Source organism: Cynocephalus volans, chromosome 8 (genome assembly GCF_027409185.1).
Source record: "Cynocephalus volans isolate mCynVol1 chromosome 8, mCynVol1.pri, whole genome shotgun sequence".
Taxonomy (NCBI): domain Eukaryota; kingdom Metazoa; phylum Chordata; class Mammalia; order Dermoptera; family Cynocephalidae; genus Cynocephalus; species Cynocephalus volans.
In genome coordinates this window covers 60,571,743-60,592,148 of record NC_084467.1, presented here as the reverse complement: position 1 = coordinate 60,592,148, position 20,406 = coordinate 60,571,743, and the positions used below count along the sequence as shown (strand labels likewise).

Below are 20,406 nucleotides of genomic sequence, written 5' to 3'. Positions count from 1 at the left end.
TGTTATTAGGTAATAAAGATAGTTTTACTTTTTCCTTTCCTATCTCTAGTCCTTTTTTCTTGCCTTAATGCACTAGGAAGTAACACCAGTTTAATGGTGAATAAAAATGGTAAGAGCAGGTACACATGCCTTTTTCTTGATTTTAGAAGGATTTTTTTTTTTATGCTAGAGTTAATTTTTTAAAAAATCATTATATTGTTTTTTAACTTAACATAAGTAATGTATTAAGAATTGCTAAGAGCCATGATTGAGTTATTTGTCAGCTCTGTCATCCTTTTAAGGTTGTGTTTTTTAATTGTTTTAGAATAAAGAAAATATATATATTGTTTGGGTTTTTGATAGGGAAGAATTAAAGAATTACATTTGAGAATCTTTTTGGAGTTCAATTATAAATACTTGGAAGAAATTTAAAGAAAATAGTAATTCTATCAGATATTAATACGTATAATTTGATTTGGTTGAATCAGGTAAGGTGCAGGATACAAGAACATCAAAATAGAATTGATAAGTCTACTTATAAAAAAGATACCACTAGCTGTATAGTGTTTTTTTTCTCTTATGCACAGAATTTAATACATAGAAAGCAACATGGAACTGATATCAACTTACATATAATCAACAGTGGGCATTAAAGGAGAAAAGAAATATATTTGTATGCATTTTGTTGATAATCTTAGTAATACAGTTCTTTTAAGTCTACACAATAACCTTTTTAGGAAAGGTATTTATAAGTTTAACATGCAAAATTAACAATAGGGGGTAAAAGAGTAAAGGGAAGAATCTGTGAAATTCAGGAAACATTCCCATTTTAATGGTGAACTGGACTTAAAATCTTAACAGTCTTAAAAAACATATTATAGGGCCGAGCCCGTGGCGCACTCGGTAGCGTGCTGCGCTAGGAGCGCAGCAACGCTCCCGCCGCGGGTTCGGATCCTATATAGGAATGACTGGTGCACTCACTGGCTGAGTGCCGGTCACAAAAAAAAAAAAAAAAAAAAAAAAACATATTATAAACCAATATTGAACATTAATGGCTTCTAGGTCACAGCTGGCAATATGAAAATGAATCAAGTGTTGAAATAAACATATGCTATATTAACCTTTAAGTTAGGGTGAAATGTATGTATTTAATTAATGACCTTTGTGTGCAAAGCATTATATTTTATTGGAGAATAATGAAGGATTCTCTAATAGGCTAATCTGAATTCAGTGCCATAAACTCAGCTTCTACAAGTTAAAGACTAAATAAATCCATAATTCACCTCAACAAATTTTTCTTTCTTATTTATATTGTCTTAAAATATTGGAGTTGTTAGCATGGGCATTATGTTAAATACTTTTCCATATATTGTCTCATTTAATTATTACAATGGCCTAAAGAGATTGCCCCATTTTATAGAAAGGAAATTGAGGTTTGAGGAAGTTCATTTGTCTGAAGTCACAAAGCTAATGTAGCAAAGATGAGTTTTGATTTTAGTACAGTGACCACAAGCCTGTTCTTGCTCTAAGTATTTTGTTTCCCATTCTGTCTCTATTATATTTTTTCTGTATATCCAGCTGTTTAACATATCGTAGCAATTATTTCAAAATATTGGGAAGTTGAAGGTGGGATAAAGGAGTAGACGGAACCTTAAGGAGTAATTCTGGAATGGTGCTATTGGTAAATGTAGTAAAAAATCACTGCATAGTAGTAAAAAAATATATTTTTGTCTTTGGAGCATTATTGAAAGTTTCAAGAGCCTAGAAAATATATGTGATTTCTTATTCTTTTCAAAAGACATTAAAATACTACGTTTTAAAGCCATGTATTAATAGAATTTCATTTTTAAAAATAAATGTCTCATCTTTTTCAGAATGAATTTATATATTCTTTATTATAAATGAATAGCTTTTGGGTTTTTCTTTTTTTCCCCCAGCCAAATAACTTGTTTTAATTTCCATAAGAAATGGCTTATAGGTAGCACTTAGGAGGAATTATTTGCCATTTTACTACTTTTGCCATGCCTAGTCCTCCTCCTCCTCTTCTTCCTTTTCAGATGTGGTTCAAATATATAGTATATATTTTTGACAAAAATTTTGATAGTAAACTTTAATTGCCCATAAACTCTTAGGTCATAGATACTTGCTCTTATATTTTTGGTGCTTTTTTCTTTTTGCTTGTCCTAACCAGTTATTCTTGGAGGAGAGAACAATGCCCTATTAGACAGAGTAATTGATAAAAACATTTATTGTATGGCAACTATATGTACAGAATATTGAGTTAAGCCTGTTAGTGACTATGGATTTTTTTCTTAATATATTAAATCTACATCAAAATACATAGGTATAAAATACATGAATATCTTAAACTTCCAGAAATGTTTGCCATATAAAATATAGAATAAGAATAAACTTAGAAATAAATAAAATATTTACTATACACTTCAAGGAAAACAGTCATCAGAGTTTTATTTTTTTTTAATTTAATTTTTATTTTTTGGCTGGCTGGTTGGTACAGGGATCTGAATCCTTGACCTTGGTGTTATCAACACCACACTCTAATCAATTGAGCTATCTGGCCAGCCCCAGAATTTTTATTTTTAATATGAGGGAAAGGCTTGATGGCATTTCAGTTACAGAGCTGATTGACTTGTTGGAATAACATTAGAAAGCTATCTGGTGTTCATGTCTTCATGTCTTCCTGTTTCATTAGACAACCATGGCATCAGTATAGAGGGGACACTGAAGGATTCAGCTAGAAATATCAGTATATGAAAAGGACCAATTAGAATAAACAAACTAAAAAAGGCATTATTAGTATATAATAATTAATATTTATAATGATGTGATAAAGTGCTCAATAAAAGGTTAAGTTATATTCATTAGTCTCTACAGATGGGGAATGTATAGTATACCATTCAGAAAGAATTCTGTTGGAAATAGAAGAAACTTAGAGGAAATGCCTGAAAAAATATAATTATGTGACATACCATACTATCTAATCATGTGGCAAATGAGCCTTTAATTGATAGAGGTTTAGGTGGAGGTGGGATTAGTCTGCTGTGGTTCTTCATTGGAGCACCAGTCTTAAATTTTTCCAGCTGTTTCCTCTAAAATTACAGGTTCTGTTAACTCTCTGCCTTCAGTTATTGTATCACTAGACACTGTATTACCTAATTTTTTTTGTGTGTGTGTGGCTGGTCATTATGGGGATCCGAACTCTTGGCCTTGTTGTTAGAACACTGTGTTCTAACCAACTGAGCTAACTGGCCAGCCTATGTAATGTTTTTATGAGTGTCACTAATTAGCTTTTAAGCCTGCTTGTCATTTTCCTGATAAGCCATTGCCACATCCCATATTATTGTGTATAGTATTCCACTGTGTATATTAAATTTGGTATTGCTTATGATATGAATTTGACTGCTTATAGGAGATCCCAAGATAACAGTGACATAAACAAGATAGTTTATTTTTCTCTCATGTAAAAATCTGAGTTTGAGTGGTTTTCTGCTCTGTGGGTTAATCTCAGACCTAGCCCTTTTTTTGGTCTTATTTCCCTACCATTCCTAGCATGTAGTCCATGTCCACATGGTATAAGATGATTTATTAGCAGTTTCATATTCCAGCCAGCAGGAAGAGTACTTCCTAATAGTAATTAGGAAGGAGAAGGCATGCCAGTTCTGTTTGAGAATTCAATTAAAAGTTGCACATGTCACTCTGCTCACATCCTATTGGTTAGAATTTAGTCACATGGTAACACCTAGCTGCAAGGTTGGCTAGAAAAGAAGTCTTTATTCTGGGAAGTCATGTGCTCAGCTAAAAATTTGTAGGGGACGTTCTTTTACAAAGGAGAACGGGAGAACTGATATTGGGGAGACAACTAACAATTTCTGACATCTCATCAGTGAATACATACTAATGCTTCAGTTACCACATAAACATTGTAACTCTCACCCAAATGTATACCTTAAATTCTGACCTTTCTCCCAATCTATAGTGCTTTTGCCTACCTCTATTGGATAAACATTGATATCTAAAATTTAGTATTTTAAATCTGATCAAACAAATTTCTTTCTTTTCTATTTTCTCTGTCTTGGATAGTGGCACCATTATCTATTCCGTTAGTTACCCAAGCCAACAACCTGAAGTTTGTCTTTGGACTTCTTAGTAAGTTTTCCTCTTATTCCTATATCTGATCAATCATGAAGTCCTAAAGAGCTCTTGAATCTATTTTTGTCCTTTCATTTCTAAACATTGTGGCTTTATTATTTCTCATTTGGATTACTGAGATAGCTTCCTAACTTACACAATGTTTCCAGAGTGATCACCCAGAAATAGATTGAACCATGTTACACCTATGCTCAATAACTAAAATGTACAGAGTACTTACTATGTGTCAGGTACTGTTTTAAGCACTTTACATTTATTAACCTTTTTATCCTCATACTAACCCAGTCAGATTAAGAGGCAAAAGATGTTGAATAATTTGTACATAGTCAGATAGTAATTGGCTAAGCCAGGATTTGGTCAGTATGGCTCCAGAGTTGTGTTTTAACCATTATATTATATTGCTCAAAATATTTGCCCTTTGCTTCCCAAGTAAAGTAAAATCTACTTTGTACACAAAACTCTTTCAAACTACTTTTTCTCATCTGTGTCTTGCCCCACTTACCCTTAATTCTTGTTACTAAACATCATGTATGCTACTCATGCTAACTAGACACACACACTGCAGTTTCCCAGTACAGCATGCTTTTTCTCACTATTGTGTTTTCCCCAGTTCCTTCAACTGGTTTTGTTCTCTTTCAGTTTGGCTCCCGCAGTCTAAGTCAGAAACCTCTTTGGTGTACTTTTATGTCATCCTTTAGATCCTTCTATCATAGCTCCCATTACCCTGAATTATAATTGTCTACATTCTGTCTGTTTTTTGGTAAGCTTCTCAAAGAATGTTGTCTTTCATATTGCCTTACACTAAAAAACTGTTGGTTTCCTTTCTTCCCACATCCTTCTGCTGCTATTCAGAGTCATCAATGACTTCTAACCAAAAAAATCTATAGCCTTTTTTTCAGGCTTCTTTTTTAAAAAGTTTCTGTAGTATATTGAAATAATCTTTTCTTTTGGCTTCCATGATACTGTACGGGAGGCTAATCTTTATCTCTACCAATGTTAGTTCTTATTTTGGATGGACCTCTGAAACAATAGACAGACTAACAAGAGAAAAGCAAACAAGCTTATTAATGCATACAGCGCACATCATGCAGGAGAAACCTCAGTGCAAAGTAACTCAAAATGGTGGCTTAGAACTCCACCATATATAAAATCTTCAACAAAGAACAATAAATTTGTAGAGAGATGACAGGACAAAGAAAAGTGGTTTTAGGCTTCCAAGGGAAGGAAACTGGGAAGGCAAATATGTGGGAAGAAACTAATGGAATAAGGTTTGTTTGCAGATTCCTCTGGTGTATACCTGTCTGGGTTTATAAGAGTCTAGAGTTGTCTACAGTAAAGAAGAATTTATATGCTGTCTTTAGGCAAAAAAGGGGGAAGATAGAGAAAATATTTTCTTCACTTTCTGTTTCTTAATTGCCCTCAGCTCAAAAATAATTTAGTGACAAAGAGGCATGTTTTGAGGTGACATATTCTGGTTTTCTTTAATACCTCGATGCTCTCATTTTTTTCCTTTACTTCTCTAGCTCCATTCTTTCCTCTTTTTTTCCTAACTGTGGTTTTTAGGACTCAATCAGCAATCTGCTTTCTTACTTATTTTTCATCTAGTTAGAGAATTCCTTTTCTTTCTTTCCTTTCTTTCCTCTTCTTTCTGTAATTGTCTTCTAGGAACTTCCCAATATAAATTACTTATTGAACACTTTATTTTCTGCCAGGCACTAAACTCTTTACATACTTTATGTCTTGTAATTTTTTACTATGAGGTAGGTGGCCATATTGCTGTCTTACAGGTGAGTTAAATGGACCTAATAGAAAATAACTTGCCCCCCCAGATTCACATAAGGTGTTGGAGTTGGGATTCTAATTCAGTTTTGTATTTTAAAAGTCTTTGATTTTTAGCAATTGTATCATACTGCTTATTAATATCTTAACACTCACTATATCCAGAACTGCCCTCTTCTGAATGGGACCCTCTCCTGATGTTACTATTTATTTCATTATTTATATCATTCTTCACTTACTGCCATTTTGCTCCACAGTCTGTCCTGTTAGTTTTTCCTTAGCAATTTTCAATTTCGAGTGCCACTCCCTAGTTTAGTTCTTTATTGCCAGTTTATTGTATAGTGATCCAAATTCATATTTATTAACAAAGACAGGGTGGAAGTTTTAAAATCTGACCTTTATGACCTTTAGTCTCTCTTTTGAGCTTTTCTCCCTAGTTCAAATAAATCAGTCTACTTGTGTTTTTCATCATTAATTCTCCCTGCCTTTAAAATAATCTCTTTATTTTATCTTTATTGAAATCTGAGGTCTAATTACATGGGCTTGATTTACTGTCCACAGAAAATTGCTATCTTTTCTGAACTTCCCCGTACTACTCTGTTTTCTGTAATTTTATTTGAAAACATACTATTATGTATTACTGGTTAACTGTTAACTGTTCGTGTCTGTATTTTATTTTTCTTTCCAACTGAAGTATAATTTCCTTAAAGTCAGAGTTAGTTCTTACACTTCTATGTATTGTCCATGTTCAGCATCTAGCATAATGCCAGGAACATTTTAGATGACTGAAACATTGAATGAATGGATACTATTACTTTAATACTTGTGTTCTTAGTGGGGTTTAGAAAAAAATTTAATACTACTAAAAGAGCTTAAATCACCATGGAACTATCTTGGAAGAAACCTCTTCAAGTATTATTTTGAAGAGATTAAGTAGATTGATAGTTTAAATAGTTTACTGTATGTTTTAATTTTATATTTTTGAAAATTATGACGGTTTTCTTTTTTCATCCCCCAACCCCTTCTCTCTTTTTCTTTTTTACTCTTTGGCAGCCGGTTCGAAGACAGTCCCTTACCCCACCTCCTCAGAACACTATTACATGGGAAGAATATATATCTGCTGAAAATGGAAAGTAGGTGGTTTTTCAAATATATTATTTGGTTTTTAGAAAGAGCAGTTTGTAAAAACAGAATATGTGAATATTTAGGTGGAATAATTATTTTAGAGAGAGAATGATTGGTATATTTTTGTCTGAAGCAATTGTTTTGCCTTTTAAAAATATGGATTAAGCATGATGAGAGAGAATTATCCCAAATTATGTACACTCTGAGTAAGGTTGTAGAGCCTTCTTTTACATCCCTCCTGCCAATTTACACACAGCAAAATACTATAGGACATTGTTCTACGGCAATATAATGTAGAGGATTGCCTAATGCAGTGTTTCTGAGATTTTCCAGTATGATGAATTTTTGTGTTTCTTGATTATCCTGATTCTTTAGCATGATTTGCAAGGCTATTCACTATTGTCTCCTCCTTGCCTTTCCCAGCTCATTTCCTGTCATTATCCTTTTGTTTCAACCTTTGCTGGACTACTTCTCACCATCCTTCCACAGGACCTTTGCTTAATGTTATATTACTAAAGTAGAGTACCTGGCTCATAGCTCATATTCAGTACATATTTATTGACTAAAAGAATGATGAATGAATAAAAAAAAGGTTTGTTTTGAGTGAAAGAGTAAATAAAAAGTTTATTCTGGCCAATCATTATGTCCTTTCGGTGGAGAATAAAATATTACCTACTCCTATGCTCAGGAAGAAGTTGTCATCATGTTTTTTTTCTTATTAAGAAGTTTTTTTTTTTTTTGACTTCCCTAGAATGTTTCTATCTTTATATTCAATAGTGTTAAACAAATTTTATGGGAGGTCCTTATAGACTAGCCTCCTTCACTAGACCTCAGCAGACCAGACTGAACCAGAATGTAGTCACTTGTGCTGAGTGCCAAAAAATCAAACTTTTGAAATGGGGCAGTTTTCCAAAAAACCAGGAGATTCTAGCCAAACTGAGCATAGTAAGGAAGTCCCCTTTGTTTTAATCCTGTAAGGAAAGTAACGTTAAAATGACCAGTCCGCTTTTTGTTCCGTTTCTGCTTTCTTTAGCCTTTTTCTGTCTTTAAAACCAACTTCCTCTGCTCAGCCCATTGAAACACTCATTCTATTTTATAGAACAAGGTGTTGCCCTATCCTAGAATCACAATTAAAAGTCAATTAGGTCTTTAAACAAAATTCATTGTAATTTTGTCTTTTGACAATAGTTAACATAGAATTCTTTATTCTTCACAATACTTCTAATTGATCAATGCTGAGACTGTAGTAGACAGTAAAGAAGACTGAATTAAGTAATTTTAAAGATATACAATGATACTTTTAAAAGTTTGTTTTTCTAGTGATTTTCTTTGTTCCTACAAATAGTGATTGTTAAAAGTATATTCAGTGTGAAATTAGTTGAGGTCTGATAATTTTCTTCTGAACTTTCACTATTTTCTGTTTTTGTTATCTTTGTCTCATTTCTTATATACAACTTAGCATAATTTTAATTTAGTTCTGTAGACAGAGAAAGAAAAATTGAAATATTAATGAATGTCACTGGAAGATAATAGCTTCTTCTTAGAAAGGTGATAGCCTATGAAAAAACATTCCTAACATTCTTTTTTTTCCCTCCATTTTAGAGCTCCTCATTTGGGTAGAGAACTGGTGTGTAAGGAGAGTAAGAAAACCTTTAAAGCCACGATAGCCATGAGTCAGGAATTTCCCTTAGGGATTGAGTCGTAAGTTTGTTACTAATTATACATGTTTATGAACGAAGTTATTAAACCATAAAGGCTACAATAATATTTCCATCTGAGTGGTCCATTTGAGGCGTTTGAAATATAAAAGCAAATAGCCATTGTGTTGATGGTATGTGCACCCTTTTCCTAGAAATTTTTTGGTTCACCAAAGTATTAATATTTTTATTTTCACCAGATACATTTTTGAATAGTTTTTCTTAAATTATAAAAGTGATGCCTGATTATATGCTTATTGTAAAAATGTCTAAAAGTGTGGAAGTTTATATAATAAAAAATGATAGTTTTCTTTTACCACATTAATAGTTAGTGACTATTTGGTCTGTTTTTATCTAGACTTACCTGTGTTTTTGCATTTTTTATAAAAATGGGGGAATAGTTTGCATTTTGTTCTGTAAGTTTCTTTTTTTCTTTTGGAAGTGAATGTATCTTGGAATTCTTAGAGTAATTATATTTTTATCTATCTTATTCTTTTTCCTATTTCCTTGGTATTTTGTAGTATTGATGTACTGTAATTTATTTTGTGATTCCCCCACTGGTAAACATTTTGGTTGTTCATAGTTTGTCACCATTATAAACATTTTTCTAGTGAAAATCTTGAATGTATTCTTTTAAACCTGTACTCACCAGATGCTTCCTTTAAAAAAATCCAATTTGAAGAGATGGGTGGAATGGAAGGTGGGTAACTAGAGCTGGCACTGATAGAACTGTAGCTTTAGGCTCCTCACTAAAGTCGGGGGAGGGGGATGAGTTGAAGGCCCTAGATTTTCTTCTCTTCCTAGTTTTTTACCCTTCCAATTTGGTCTAATACAGTCAGAACAAAACAAAACAAAAAAGAACAAAACTGGACAAGTACATTAAAAAAAATTCTCAGAGAAGACAGCAGGACCCATATTTTCCAACAAAGTCCATATATATAGCATACTTTCTGTCCTTGCCCCATAATCAAGCTTTAGAAAAGTACATAGAATGTTCTATACAGACCTCAAGCTACAGTTAGAGAGAGATTAGTCTCAGAAAATGTGAGAAAGGAATTAGCCACAGGTACAAGTCTACCATAATTCATTGTATCTAGGATCCAGTTTACTCAAAGGTACAATAATTTTATATTCTACTTATTAGTCAAGAAGAAAAATGTAGCTAATGTTAAGATGCCATCTATTTTAGGAATTATCCCAATTTCAGGTATGTTTGTATGTGAAAAAATAGATATCTTACTATTTATAAAATTTGGCAATTGTAACCTAAAAAAAAAGTGAAATAAGGAACACAGCATGCAAAAGCCAGACAAAGAATTTACTCTAGAATAAAAAACAGGTCAAAGAACAGAAGAAAATTCCCTGGAAGTGTTATAAAAAAAACATAAAAGCAACATGAAATCAATAAACTAGATTGCCCTGAAATGATAAGACAGTAAAAGGAAATGAAAAGGAGATTGTAAAGCTGAGGAAATAAACTGAGCACTGAACAGCACTATTACAAAACAAATACATTAGAAACAATAATGAATAGAATAGATGTGACTGAAAATTAAGTTTTGACAGCTCAAAGTGAATGCATCGGAAGAAGAAATTAAAGAACTTAAGAATAAATAAATAAGGAGGGCACATATGGTTCAACATAAGAATCATTGGGGTTCTAATTAAATAGAAAGCCTCCAAAATGTAACTAAAATAGTGTTCAAAATATGATAGAAGAAAATTTCTCTGCAATGAAGAACTGAATCTGTAGGATAACATTAAGTTCTGAGAAAAGTTGATACAGAATGATCAGTGACATAAATTATACTGATTAAACTATTCAGCTTCAATTGTTAATAATAATAATAATAATAAAGGCATCCAAGCAGAAAAGAGGTAAAATCAGCCTGGCCTTGCATTTTTAAATATGTTGACATGTCTGAAGAAAAGAAAGTGTGATATGATAGTATATATAGCTAAGATGTCATTTATATATCAAGGCAACTGAAGATATTCTCAGACATAGAAAAACTCGAGAGGCAACCATAGGCCTTTTTTGAAAGAAAAATACTACTACTTGAAAATGAAATCCATTCAACCAGAAGATGAAAAGAGAAGTTGTATTATAATGACTAATGTGATACAGAATGCTAGGAGACCTTATGAAATTATAGTTCAGAGGGAAAGATAATATAATCTGAAATAAAAGCCAAGAAACACTAGTTTATCAAATATACAAGAAATCAGGTATTAAGCACGTAAAAGCCTTCACACATATGATAGATATACTGACTGCAATGCAGCCACCCTAGCAGTGAGTCTAATTAAGGAACTCAGGATTGTGTAGACTTCAGGAAGAAGACAGGTGTAATCCTTGAATCTTTTAAAATATGGACCTAAAATCAAACAACTATAGAAATTATGGCTATATAATCAAAAATTATAAACCTTGACACAGTTAAAAGAAAAATAAAAAAATCAGGAGGAATACCAGCCAGCTGCCAAACAAAACAAAACAAAACAAAAATTAGGAGGAAAAAGGCATGTTATTTCCTCATTCTTAATATCTGGAAGTCAGTACTACTGCCTAAATTTGAAGCATGTGGTTAAAAAACAATGTAAAAATAAATCACCCTGAACAATGAAAACATTTTTTCTTCCATTTTTCAGATTATTGAATGTTTTAGAAGTAATAGCTCCGTTTAAGCACTTTAACAAGCTTAGAGAATTTGTTCAGATGAAGCTTCCTCCAGGCTTTCCTGTTAAATTAGGTAAGAGAAAAATTTAGATGTAATTTTAGAGTCTATTAGAAATATGAAGTTGTTAACTAATATTTAATAATATGTATGAAAGGAAAATAAGTTTCCTAGTTGCTTACATTTTTGTAAAGTTTTTCTCTATATGCATCGATATTCATGCTTTGTCAAATATATAAAGTATCTGGTGAGAGTTCTAATTCTACTTGATTTAAAGTAAATGTAAAGGATATGAAAATATTTCATACAAGAAGGTCCAGATCACTAATGATGGGATGTAGTAATGTTTTAATGTAAAATAGAGAGACTGGAGTTTAGTCCAAGTTTTCAGCATACACTGAGTTTCTGCATAGTGGGAATGTTTCTGGAGTCAGCAGTTATTATTGATGGCTAAAGTGATAATCATACATTTATTTTTAGTCTTAAATGTTTAAACTTAATTTCATCTTAAGCAATGATCTTTAGGAACTGTAAACTCTCATTTTTACACATACTTATCTTTCTAACTTAGGAGGGGTGTTCAAAAAGTTCATGGAAAGATTTGTATTATCTTTTCATTCTACCTTTTGTGAATTTTTTGAAGTATCCTCGAATATCAGAAAATTGGAAACAAGAGGCTATTAAAGGTATTTTAGGAGCTGAGGCTTAGCTTTAGCATTAATTTAACCTTCAGGAGAGCCTTTAATACCATCCATCGATCCAGCTACCAAACATTTAATCAGGGTTTGCTATGTGCCGTATACTCTTCTAGGGATGGGAAACATGAAAAGTTCTTGCCCTTTTTGTTTTTGCATTCTAGTTGGAGAGTAAAATAAATATATAGTAACTCTAATCTTTATCTAATTCCTCAGATATGTATTACCTTGTTTCATCCAATATTTAAAAACCCACATCTCTATTAGGCCAAAATGCTTTACTTCTACAAAAAATAATGTTTTCATTGCTAAAAATTAAACCTGTCTCAATTTTCTAAACTTGGAAATAAGCATATTTTTGGATTCAAATAGACTTTAGGGCTGGCTGGGTTGCTCAGTTTGTTAGAGTGCATTATTCTAACACCAAGGTCAAGGGTTTGGATTCCTGTACTGGCCAGCCGCCAAAAAAAAAAAAAGACCTTAAAACGATTTTTAAAATGTTGCTGTAGTTGCCCTTTGAAATGTAAAAGCACTGTGGCAACCCAGTGTTTGCTGGGAGAAACCAGTGATAAGATCTTAGGCAGAAATGGTTAGAAAACTAAAGCAATCAACAGTTGTGTGTTCTAGCCATGGATAACGGATAGTTGTGTGAACATTTCTGCAGAAGCTTGAAATTCCACTGCCATTTTTTATGGCCAGAAAATATTTCAAGCATTGGACTTCCTTCTGGGTACTGTTAAGAGGCACAATGACAAACTAGAGGACAGATGTTGAATACATGAATATTCCAAACCATCTCTGCATTAGCATCTATTTTTAAGTTTCAAACCCAAAATAAAATATAGATTTTTATGCAAAAGAAATATTTTGATTATATGTGAAAGAAAAAAGTCTACAATGCTTTTTTGCAGGCATTTCTCTTATGCAGAATCACATTCTTAACAAGGGATAGATAATAAGGAATTTGATCAGCTGTGTCTGTCATTTATTTATCCTTCTTTTGAGCCAACCCTATGAAACTCTGTTATTGTGTTGGTTTAATCTTCTACCATTTCTGTTTCTATATTCAGAATAAAAAACACAATCGGCAAAATTACAAAAATTTGGAAATTGTTAACACAATTACGTTTTCAGAATCAGCCAGAGCTTTACTGATTGTGAGTGATTTTTTCTCTGATTTGCTTCCTTTCTTATTCTACTCAAAGGCTAAGTTTGAACCTGTTTTATCAAATCTCCATCCTCCCTCACTACTTCCTCCTACACTCTAAGCAGATGATGTTTTTACTTTTGTTACAAAAAGAGACTGTCAGAAACAAGACCTCTCTTACTACTTCCAGCCCCACATATAGACTTTTCTGTCCCAAACCCCATCTTTTTCTTCCATCCTTCCTATCACAGTGGAAGTGGTGCTACTCTTCTTAGCTTGAATAATTTCATTTGTACTATGGATTTATTCTCCTCCCAGCTCTTCTAAAAAGCTTGCTCTATCAGTCACCTCATATTTCTTCTTTACCTTCCACCTCTCTTTTCTACCACGTTTTTCCTCTTAGTTGTTAGGCTTGTTCAGGTCTTTCTTCTTTTAAAATTCAACTAACCTACCAAAATATAATAATCACTGTAACTCCACTCTACCCACTACTTGCTTTAATCTTTGCTTTTCACAGCCAAGCTGTTTGAAAGTCTTTTATCTCTCCATTCCTACTTCCTATTTATAGTTATATTATATATGGGGGAAGGTAAAGGTACATAAAGGGAGACAAGGTGTCTGCTTCACTTGAACTGGTAAAATGATGACACCAAGAAATTATGATGTTAGATGTAGGAAATGTATACCTAGAACAGCCACTAAAGATGCTATACAAAGAGATATACTCAAAAACACTATAGATAAATAAAAAGGAAATTCTAAAAAATAGGTAATCAAAGGAAGGCAGGAAAAAAAAAATAGAACAAAGAAAAGAAAAAAATGAAATTTTTATTTTGGTTTTATTTGTAATAGCCAAAAACTACAATTTTCAAGAGAAGAATGAACTATGGTACATCTAAACCAAGGAATACTGTTGAACAGTATATAAGAACAAACTGTTAATACATGAAACAACCTAGTTTAATCACTAGAGAATTATGCTGAGTAAGAAAAAGCCAATGCTAAAGGATACATACTGTATGATTCCATTTATAAAAAGTGCTTGAAGTGAAAAAACTATAGAAACAAACAGTTTATTGGTTTCCAGGGATCAAGGAAGGGGCAGGGCATAACGGAAGTGAATGTGGCAATAAAAGGGCAATATTAGGGATCCAACATGAGGGCAACATATGGTGATGAAGATATTCTTTATCTTTTACATATTATCTATATCCTGATTTTGATATTTTATTTTTTATAAGATGTTACCATTGGGGAAAATTGGATAAAGGGTACAGAAGATCTTTGCATGTGAATCTATAATTATCTTAAAATAAAAAGTTTACTCCCATCCTTCATCCATTGCAGATTCCACTCTTATATGTTTATTATTGATATTCATATGTTAAATCTGGTGGGAACTTTTCTGTTATTTATTTATTTACTGATCTATTCATCTGTCTATCTATTTATTTGTTTTTGGTGGCTGCCTGGTACAGGGATCCTAACTCTTGACCTTGGTTTTACAACACTGCGCTCTAACTGACTGAGCTAACTCTCAGCGCCTTGTCTGTTTTTATCTTAAAGATTTGACTCTTGGAGTCCTTGTCTCGATGAATGACTAAGACAAGTCATTCAAATTTCCTCTGACTGCTCCTTCTGGAGCACATCTCTCTTTTTACACTTGTCACCCTACTTTATATTCTCATTACATTTCCTGAAACTTAAGATATGTTACTACTCTGGTCACAACCTGCCATTGGCTTTCCATCTCATCCAGAGTAAAAGCCAGAGTTCTTTCCTTGGCCTAAATCTACCACCTGATCTGGCTGCCTATCTCTCCTGTGACATCATCTCTTGCTAATCTTCCTCTCATTCACTCGGCATCAGCCACAATGGCCTCCTAGTTCCCAGAATAAATCATACACTTTTTTTTTTTTTAAGGGCTTTTGTAGTTCTTGTTTCTTCTATTTGGAATTTTCTTTCTCTAGGCAACTTCATGGTATGTTCTTTTGTCAGGTCTTTGCTGAAAGGTCATTTCGCTGAGGTTTTCCTTTGATCACCCTATTCAACAACTCTTCCTCCAACATTGAGACTCCCTGTTCCCCTACCGTGCTTTATTTTTGTCTAGATGCTTATCACCATTACTTTTTACTTATTTGTTGTCTGTCTCTCTCGACTAGAGCATAATCTCCATTATGCTCTGATGCATATCCAACGCCTAAAACAGGAGTCAGCAAACTTTTCCTGAAAGATAGTAAATATTTAGGCTTTTCAGGCCATATGGTTTCTGTCACAACTCCTTTTTTTTTTGGAATACGAAAGCAGCCATAGACAATGAGTAAGTGAATGTGGGCATGTTGTGTTCCAGTAAAACTATTTATGGACACTGAAGTTTGACTTTCATGTAATTTTCACTTCACAAAATGCTATTCTTTTTTCAATAACCATTTAAAAATGTAAAATTTTTTAGCTCATGGGCCTTACCAAAACAGGCAGGGCAGTGGGCCTTACCCCCTGCATTAGAAGAGCTTCTACATATGGCAGGCACAAATGATTTTTCCTCCAGAAATTACTGGAAACTCTTCAATTCTTATGTTGATTTTTGTGTTTAAGTCTCATTAAGGTGTTTTGTAAAACGTGACAGTATTATTGTTTGCAATAAAACACTAGCCTTATAACAGTCAAACTTAATGTTTGTCTGATGTCTTTACCTTAGACATTTGAGTTAACTTTCATGGACTCATTTCAGAGTTTTAAGGGAGTTTCATAGTTTATTTTGTAGGTGAAATTCCTGGGGCTTTTAAGTAAAATGATTTTAGTGATCAGAACCTAGGTTTTATGATTTGTGCTTTTTACAGTAACTCACATGGGGAATAAAACTAAGTGGAATGATTAACATTTTTGCACATTTTATTTATTTTATAATATTTCCTACCCTCAACAGTTACAGAAGGAATTAAGCTTCTAATATATGGACTTTGGGGACACAATTTAATCAATCCACAGCACCGCTTGTTTTATTTATTTATTTATTTATTTTGGTGGCTGGCCAGTATGGGGATCTGAACCCTTGACCTTGATGTTGCAAGACTGTGCTCTAACCAACTGAGCTAACTGGCCAGCCCTACTTGCCAATTTTAAATGCCAGATTTCAGTTGTAATTTCAGCCAGAAATGTATTTCATTTAGAATGTTAGGCTGTGGTGGTATGGTACTACTCCAATTCTGATGATACTGTTTTTATCTCACATATTTAAGTGATGGATTGTTTTTAGTGTTTTAAAACAAAAAAGGATTAGTGTATTTTACTTGGGTTAGTTAGAATGAAAAGAAATAAGTTCAAAGACTCAGAATAATATGTATATACCATAATCTGAAGAAAATATGCCAGAATATAAAAGCTACAAAAGTAGCTATCCCTCTGCCCCAAGGAAAAGAAAAAAGACTTGTGAAATCTGGTATTATATTAAGATTGGGAAGAAATGGGATCTTGAGTTTTTGATGTAATTCTCGATGCCTTAGTATTTTTCTCTTCTTACTAGTACCCAAACCCTTTACACGCACTCAGTATTAGACATATGTTTGGATTTTTTGGTCCTTGAGTAATGTTTTTTACATTTTAAGATTATGAGCATCACTAATAGTACTTAATAGTCTATAAATAGATTAATGTTTGAATTTACGGTGATTGTTACATTGATTGTTCTCTCTGTAGATATACCTGTGTTTCCCACGATCACAGCCACTGTGACTTTTCAGGAGTTTCGATATGATGAGTTTGATGGCTCCATCTTTACTATACCTGATGACTACAAGGAAGACCCAAGCCGTTTTCCTGATCTTTAACTGACATGGAAAATGATGTCATCTAACCAAGGAAAAAGAATACAGAGACCCCAGAAGTGAATCCAAATAGAAGGGACAAATGCTTTCAGTGAAGAAAAGGGAATTACTCATTGAATTGACACATCAGTAATATGATATAATGAAATGGGCCTCTAATGAGAATTTCAGCAATTCATCAATTCCTGATGTGCCATTTTCAGTCTTTTTAAAAATATACATATTACAAGCATAATAGTTTCACACATTAATAACCCTAAGACCTTCATATGTAAAGCAGCTATGAGTGCTGTGATTTGTTTTTAAAAATTTTTACACTTCTTGTTGAAATATATATGCATATAAATATATCTATATCTATAAATCTATATCTAAAACTCTCCTGGACCATTAACGTAAATTAAATGTCTTAAGAGATATGAAACCCTTTTAAACTTGTCATCTTATATTCAAGGTGACATTTAGAAGTATTCCTTGAAGCTTTGTTTTCATAAAATGTAAACTATGTAACATTATGTATAGGTCAGTAATTTGAATGTTTGTTCAATATAATGAACTAGAAGGAACGCAATTTTCTGTAGATGAATGAACCAAATGGTAACCATTAAACAATTGCATTTATATGTTGCAATACATTTCAGAAGGAGCGTTCACTCTGCAGGGAATAAGGTACCTCCTTTAGCACCTTAGTGCAATTCATTGTGGTGCTATTTGTTTTTACCTAAATTCTTTCTTCAGTGGAAAATGTTTGTTACTAATCTTCCTTTCATAGAACCTCTATTTTTTTTTTCTCCTAATCTTGAGTTTAAGAATCCTTGTTATGCTCATGATAAAGGTATGGTTAGCATGCTTAAAGATATTTCTCTTCCAAATTTCAGCACTTTAAAAAATATTCCAAATTTTTTAACTTGCTTCCTAATAAGTGCACATCAGTTTGATTATTTTGTTTGTTCTTAGTGGAATATGGATGCATTAGTGTCACTTTTAAAAAACAACTCATGTATTTTGGACAACCCTACGTATTTAATGCTTTCAAAATAAGGTAAAAATATTTTATATGCTAACAGAATATATTTGTTACAAGTTAAAGACCAGGAGCAAGATCGACAGTTCCTATTTTTTTTTAAGTCACAGGAAAATATTTATTGATTTTAATTGTCTCCAAAGTGTTAAAATCATGCATTACTCATTTCTGCACTTAAAATTTTTCATATTTATTCCAAGATGGTTTGAAGGTCCAAGAATGAAAATAAATGAGGGAGAATAATGTATAACAGTCATAAAGTGTCATGTTCTATTAAAGAGCTTAGCTAAATGTGTTTTAAATATATCCTGATGAATGTGTCAAGAATGCATCTGTCAAGTATTTTAGAGTGACTGGTAGTTTAAACTTTTCCCAGGATTTTAGATAATTAGAAATGAGTTTTAGAGACCTTTATTGAAGAGATGATTTATTTAAAAACCCAAAGCAGTCAACCATAAGAAAAATTTTATGATAACATCTTTAAAGCTGCATCTTCCATACTGATACATACATTGCATATGTGGACATTTTATTAAGTACATTTTCTAATGAAGAAAAATAATCATAGTTAAAAATTCAAAGACCTAATTACTACCTTATGTGGGTCTTTTGAATTTTGAGGAAAGAGTTGATAAACCCAGACTAGCCTTGTTGAATAGAAGTTGTTCCCTGTTATTTAGGGAATAGTTGTAGATCATGTGACTTAGAGACTGAATTATGCTGTCAGTGGTCGTAGGAGGTTTGAGACACTGAAAGGCTGTGATCATTGTTGCTTTTAAGTGCCCTTCCTTTGTAGGAATATGGTATACTTTGAGGAATATACTGCAGATTTTTTCACAATTGCAGACACCTTAGAGAGGAAAAAACATGGTAAATTGCAGCTTGGGATTTATCAGTTTCCCAACAGCTGTGAATATTTTGCAGGTGTACACTGGAGGTAGAAGGACTACTGAAAACTTTTGCACTTGGATCTTGTTTTTAAGATTTATCTTTTTCTTTAAAGAATAGTAGGAACAGATTATCCATTCCAAAATGTCTTTTCTCTGATCACAAATAAGAAATATTGGTATCTTTTATGATGGTGGAAAAAAGGAGTTAATGCAAATAAAATTTTCACAATATTAGATTTTTCAAAATGTGCCTTTTAATCCAGTGAATGAAGGTATATGTTTCATATGTTTCATATGAATAGTTCATAACAAATATTTTGACAGTCTCACATGCAAAATCAAGATTTTGTAATATGGGTGCATAATATTCTATATGCCCTCTATTTGAGATTTTAGAAACTGTTTAGACTCAGGTGGGGGTGGGGGAGGGAGACTTTAAGATAGTCATTTTAAATGGCCATTTGGAAATGTTAAATATTCCTGCCCCCACTATGATATCTAAAGAAGATACAGTTCCTGTCTTCAAGAAAATTATTCTCTAATGAGACAATTAGCCTTCTGTAGACATTCATACAAAGAGAATTGTCAGACTTCTTAAAAGGGAAGTATAAAGCAGACACCCTGATTATCATGAGATGTACCTGCGATGATTTGGAAGTTACATGTCTGTCAGCTGATAGGCGATAGAAGCAGAAAAACTAGTTTCCTTCTCCTGCGCAGAACTTAAAAAACTAATAAAAATGGGTTCTCATAGTGGTACTTACAGTTTATTATTCACACCTAGGGAAGAGGTGGTGAATTGTTTAGTGAGCCTTCTACCTAGTTTTCAGTAAGTCTACAGCAAAGGTCCTGTTTTAAGGCCATGAAAGTGCTGGAGTAAATACTCTTAGAAAAAAGGAGTGTTTCCTTTTGCTCATTTTTGTTACTTTTATTTGCGAACAACATGCTAGAGAAAAAGTTGGAATAGAAAACTGAATTCGAAGTCCTGTTTGTAGTATGCTAGCCCTTAAAATTTAGTGGAAGAATCATTGATCTCAGATTAGTATGGGGGACACAATATGCCTCTGCTAACTAGCAAAATGTGTCTTTCTTAATCATGTTTCCTAAAATTAACAACATGCATCCTTAGCCAAGTTCCTATATTTGGAAATTGGAAATTTTCAGACAACTGACAGTGAAACTTGCCCCAGAGAGAAATAGATAGGAGATATTAAATCACTTTAGTTTAGCAAAGTTAAACCTGGTAAAAGCCCATGATTTGTTTGTATACTATAAATTAGCCAAAACTACTTTTGAAAGCGTTTTGTCAGAAATCTGTGGCAATAGTATCTTTAGTTGCCATTTAAAAGTTTTGTGTCAAGCATAATCACATTTTTAGTGATTTAGATAATCATGTGA

The 20,406-nt window shown here is 32.8% G+C and overlaps 1 protein-coding gene across 3 annotated transcripts in view; it reads left to right on the top strand.

The window, feature by feature from the left end:
* The window catches only part of ANKRD13C (ankyrin repeat domain 13C), a 75,170-nt gene extending 57,747 nt beyond the window's left edge, over window positions 1-17,423 (top strand). For all 3 annotated transcript variants that reach the window (XM_063104766.1, XM_063104767.1, XM_063104765.1), the window contains 4 exons: window positions 6,982-7,061; window positions 8,656-8,754; window positions 11,403-11,503; window positions 16,967-17,423. In XM_063104766.1, the coding sequence (XP_062960836.1) occupies window positions 6,982-7,061; window positions 8,656-8,754; window positions 11,403-11,503; window positions 16,967-17,097 (411 nt within the window). In that variant the 3' untranslated portion in view covers window positions 17,098-17,423. The remainder of the gene's footprint in view (window positions 1-6,981; window positions 7,062-8,655; window positions 8,755-11,402; window positions 11,504-16,966) is intronic.
* Window positions 17,424-20,406: the final 2,983 nt, after the last annotated feature.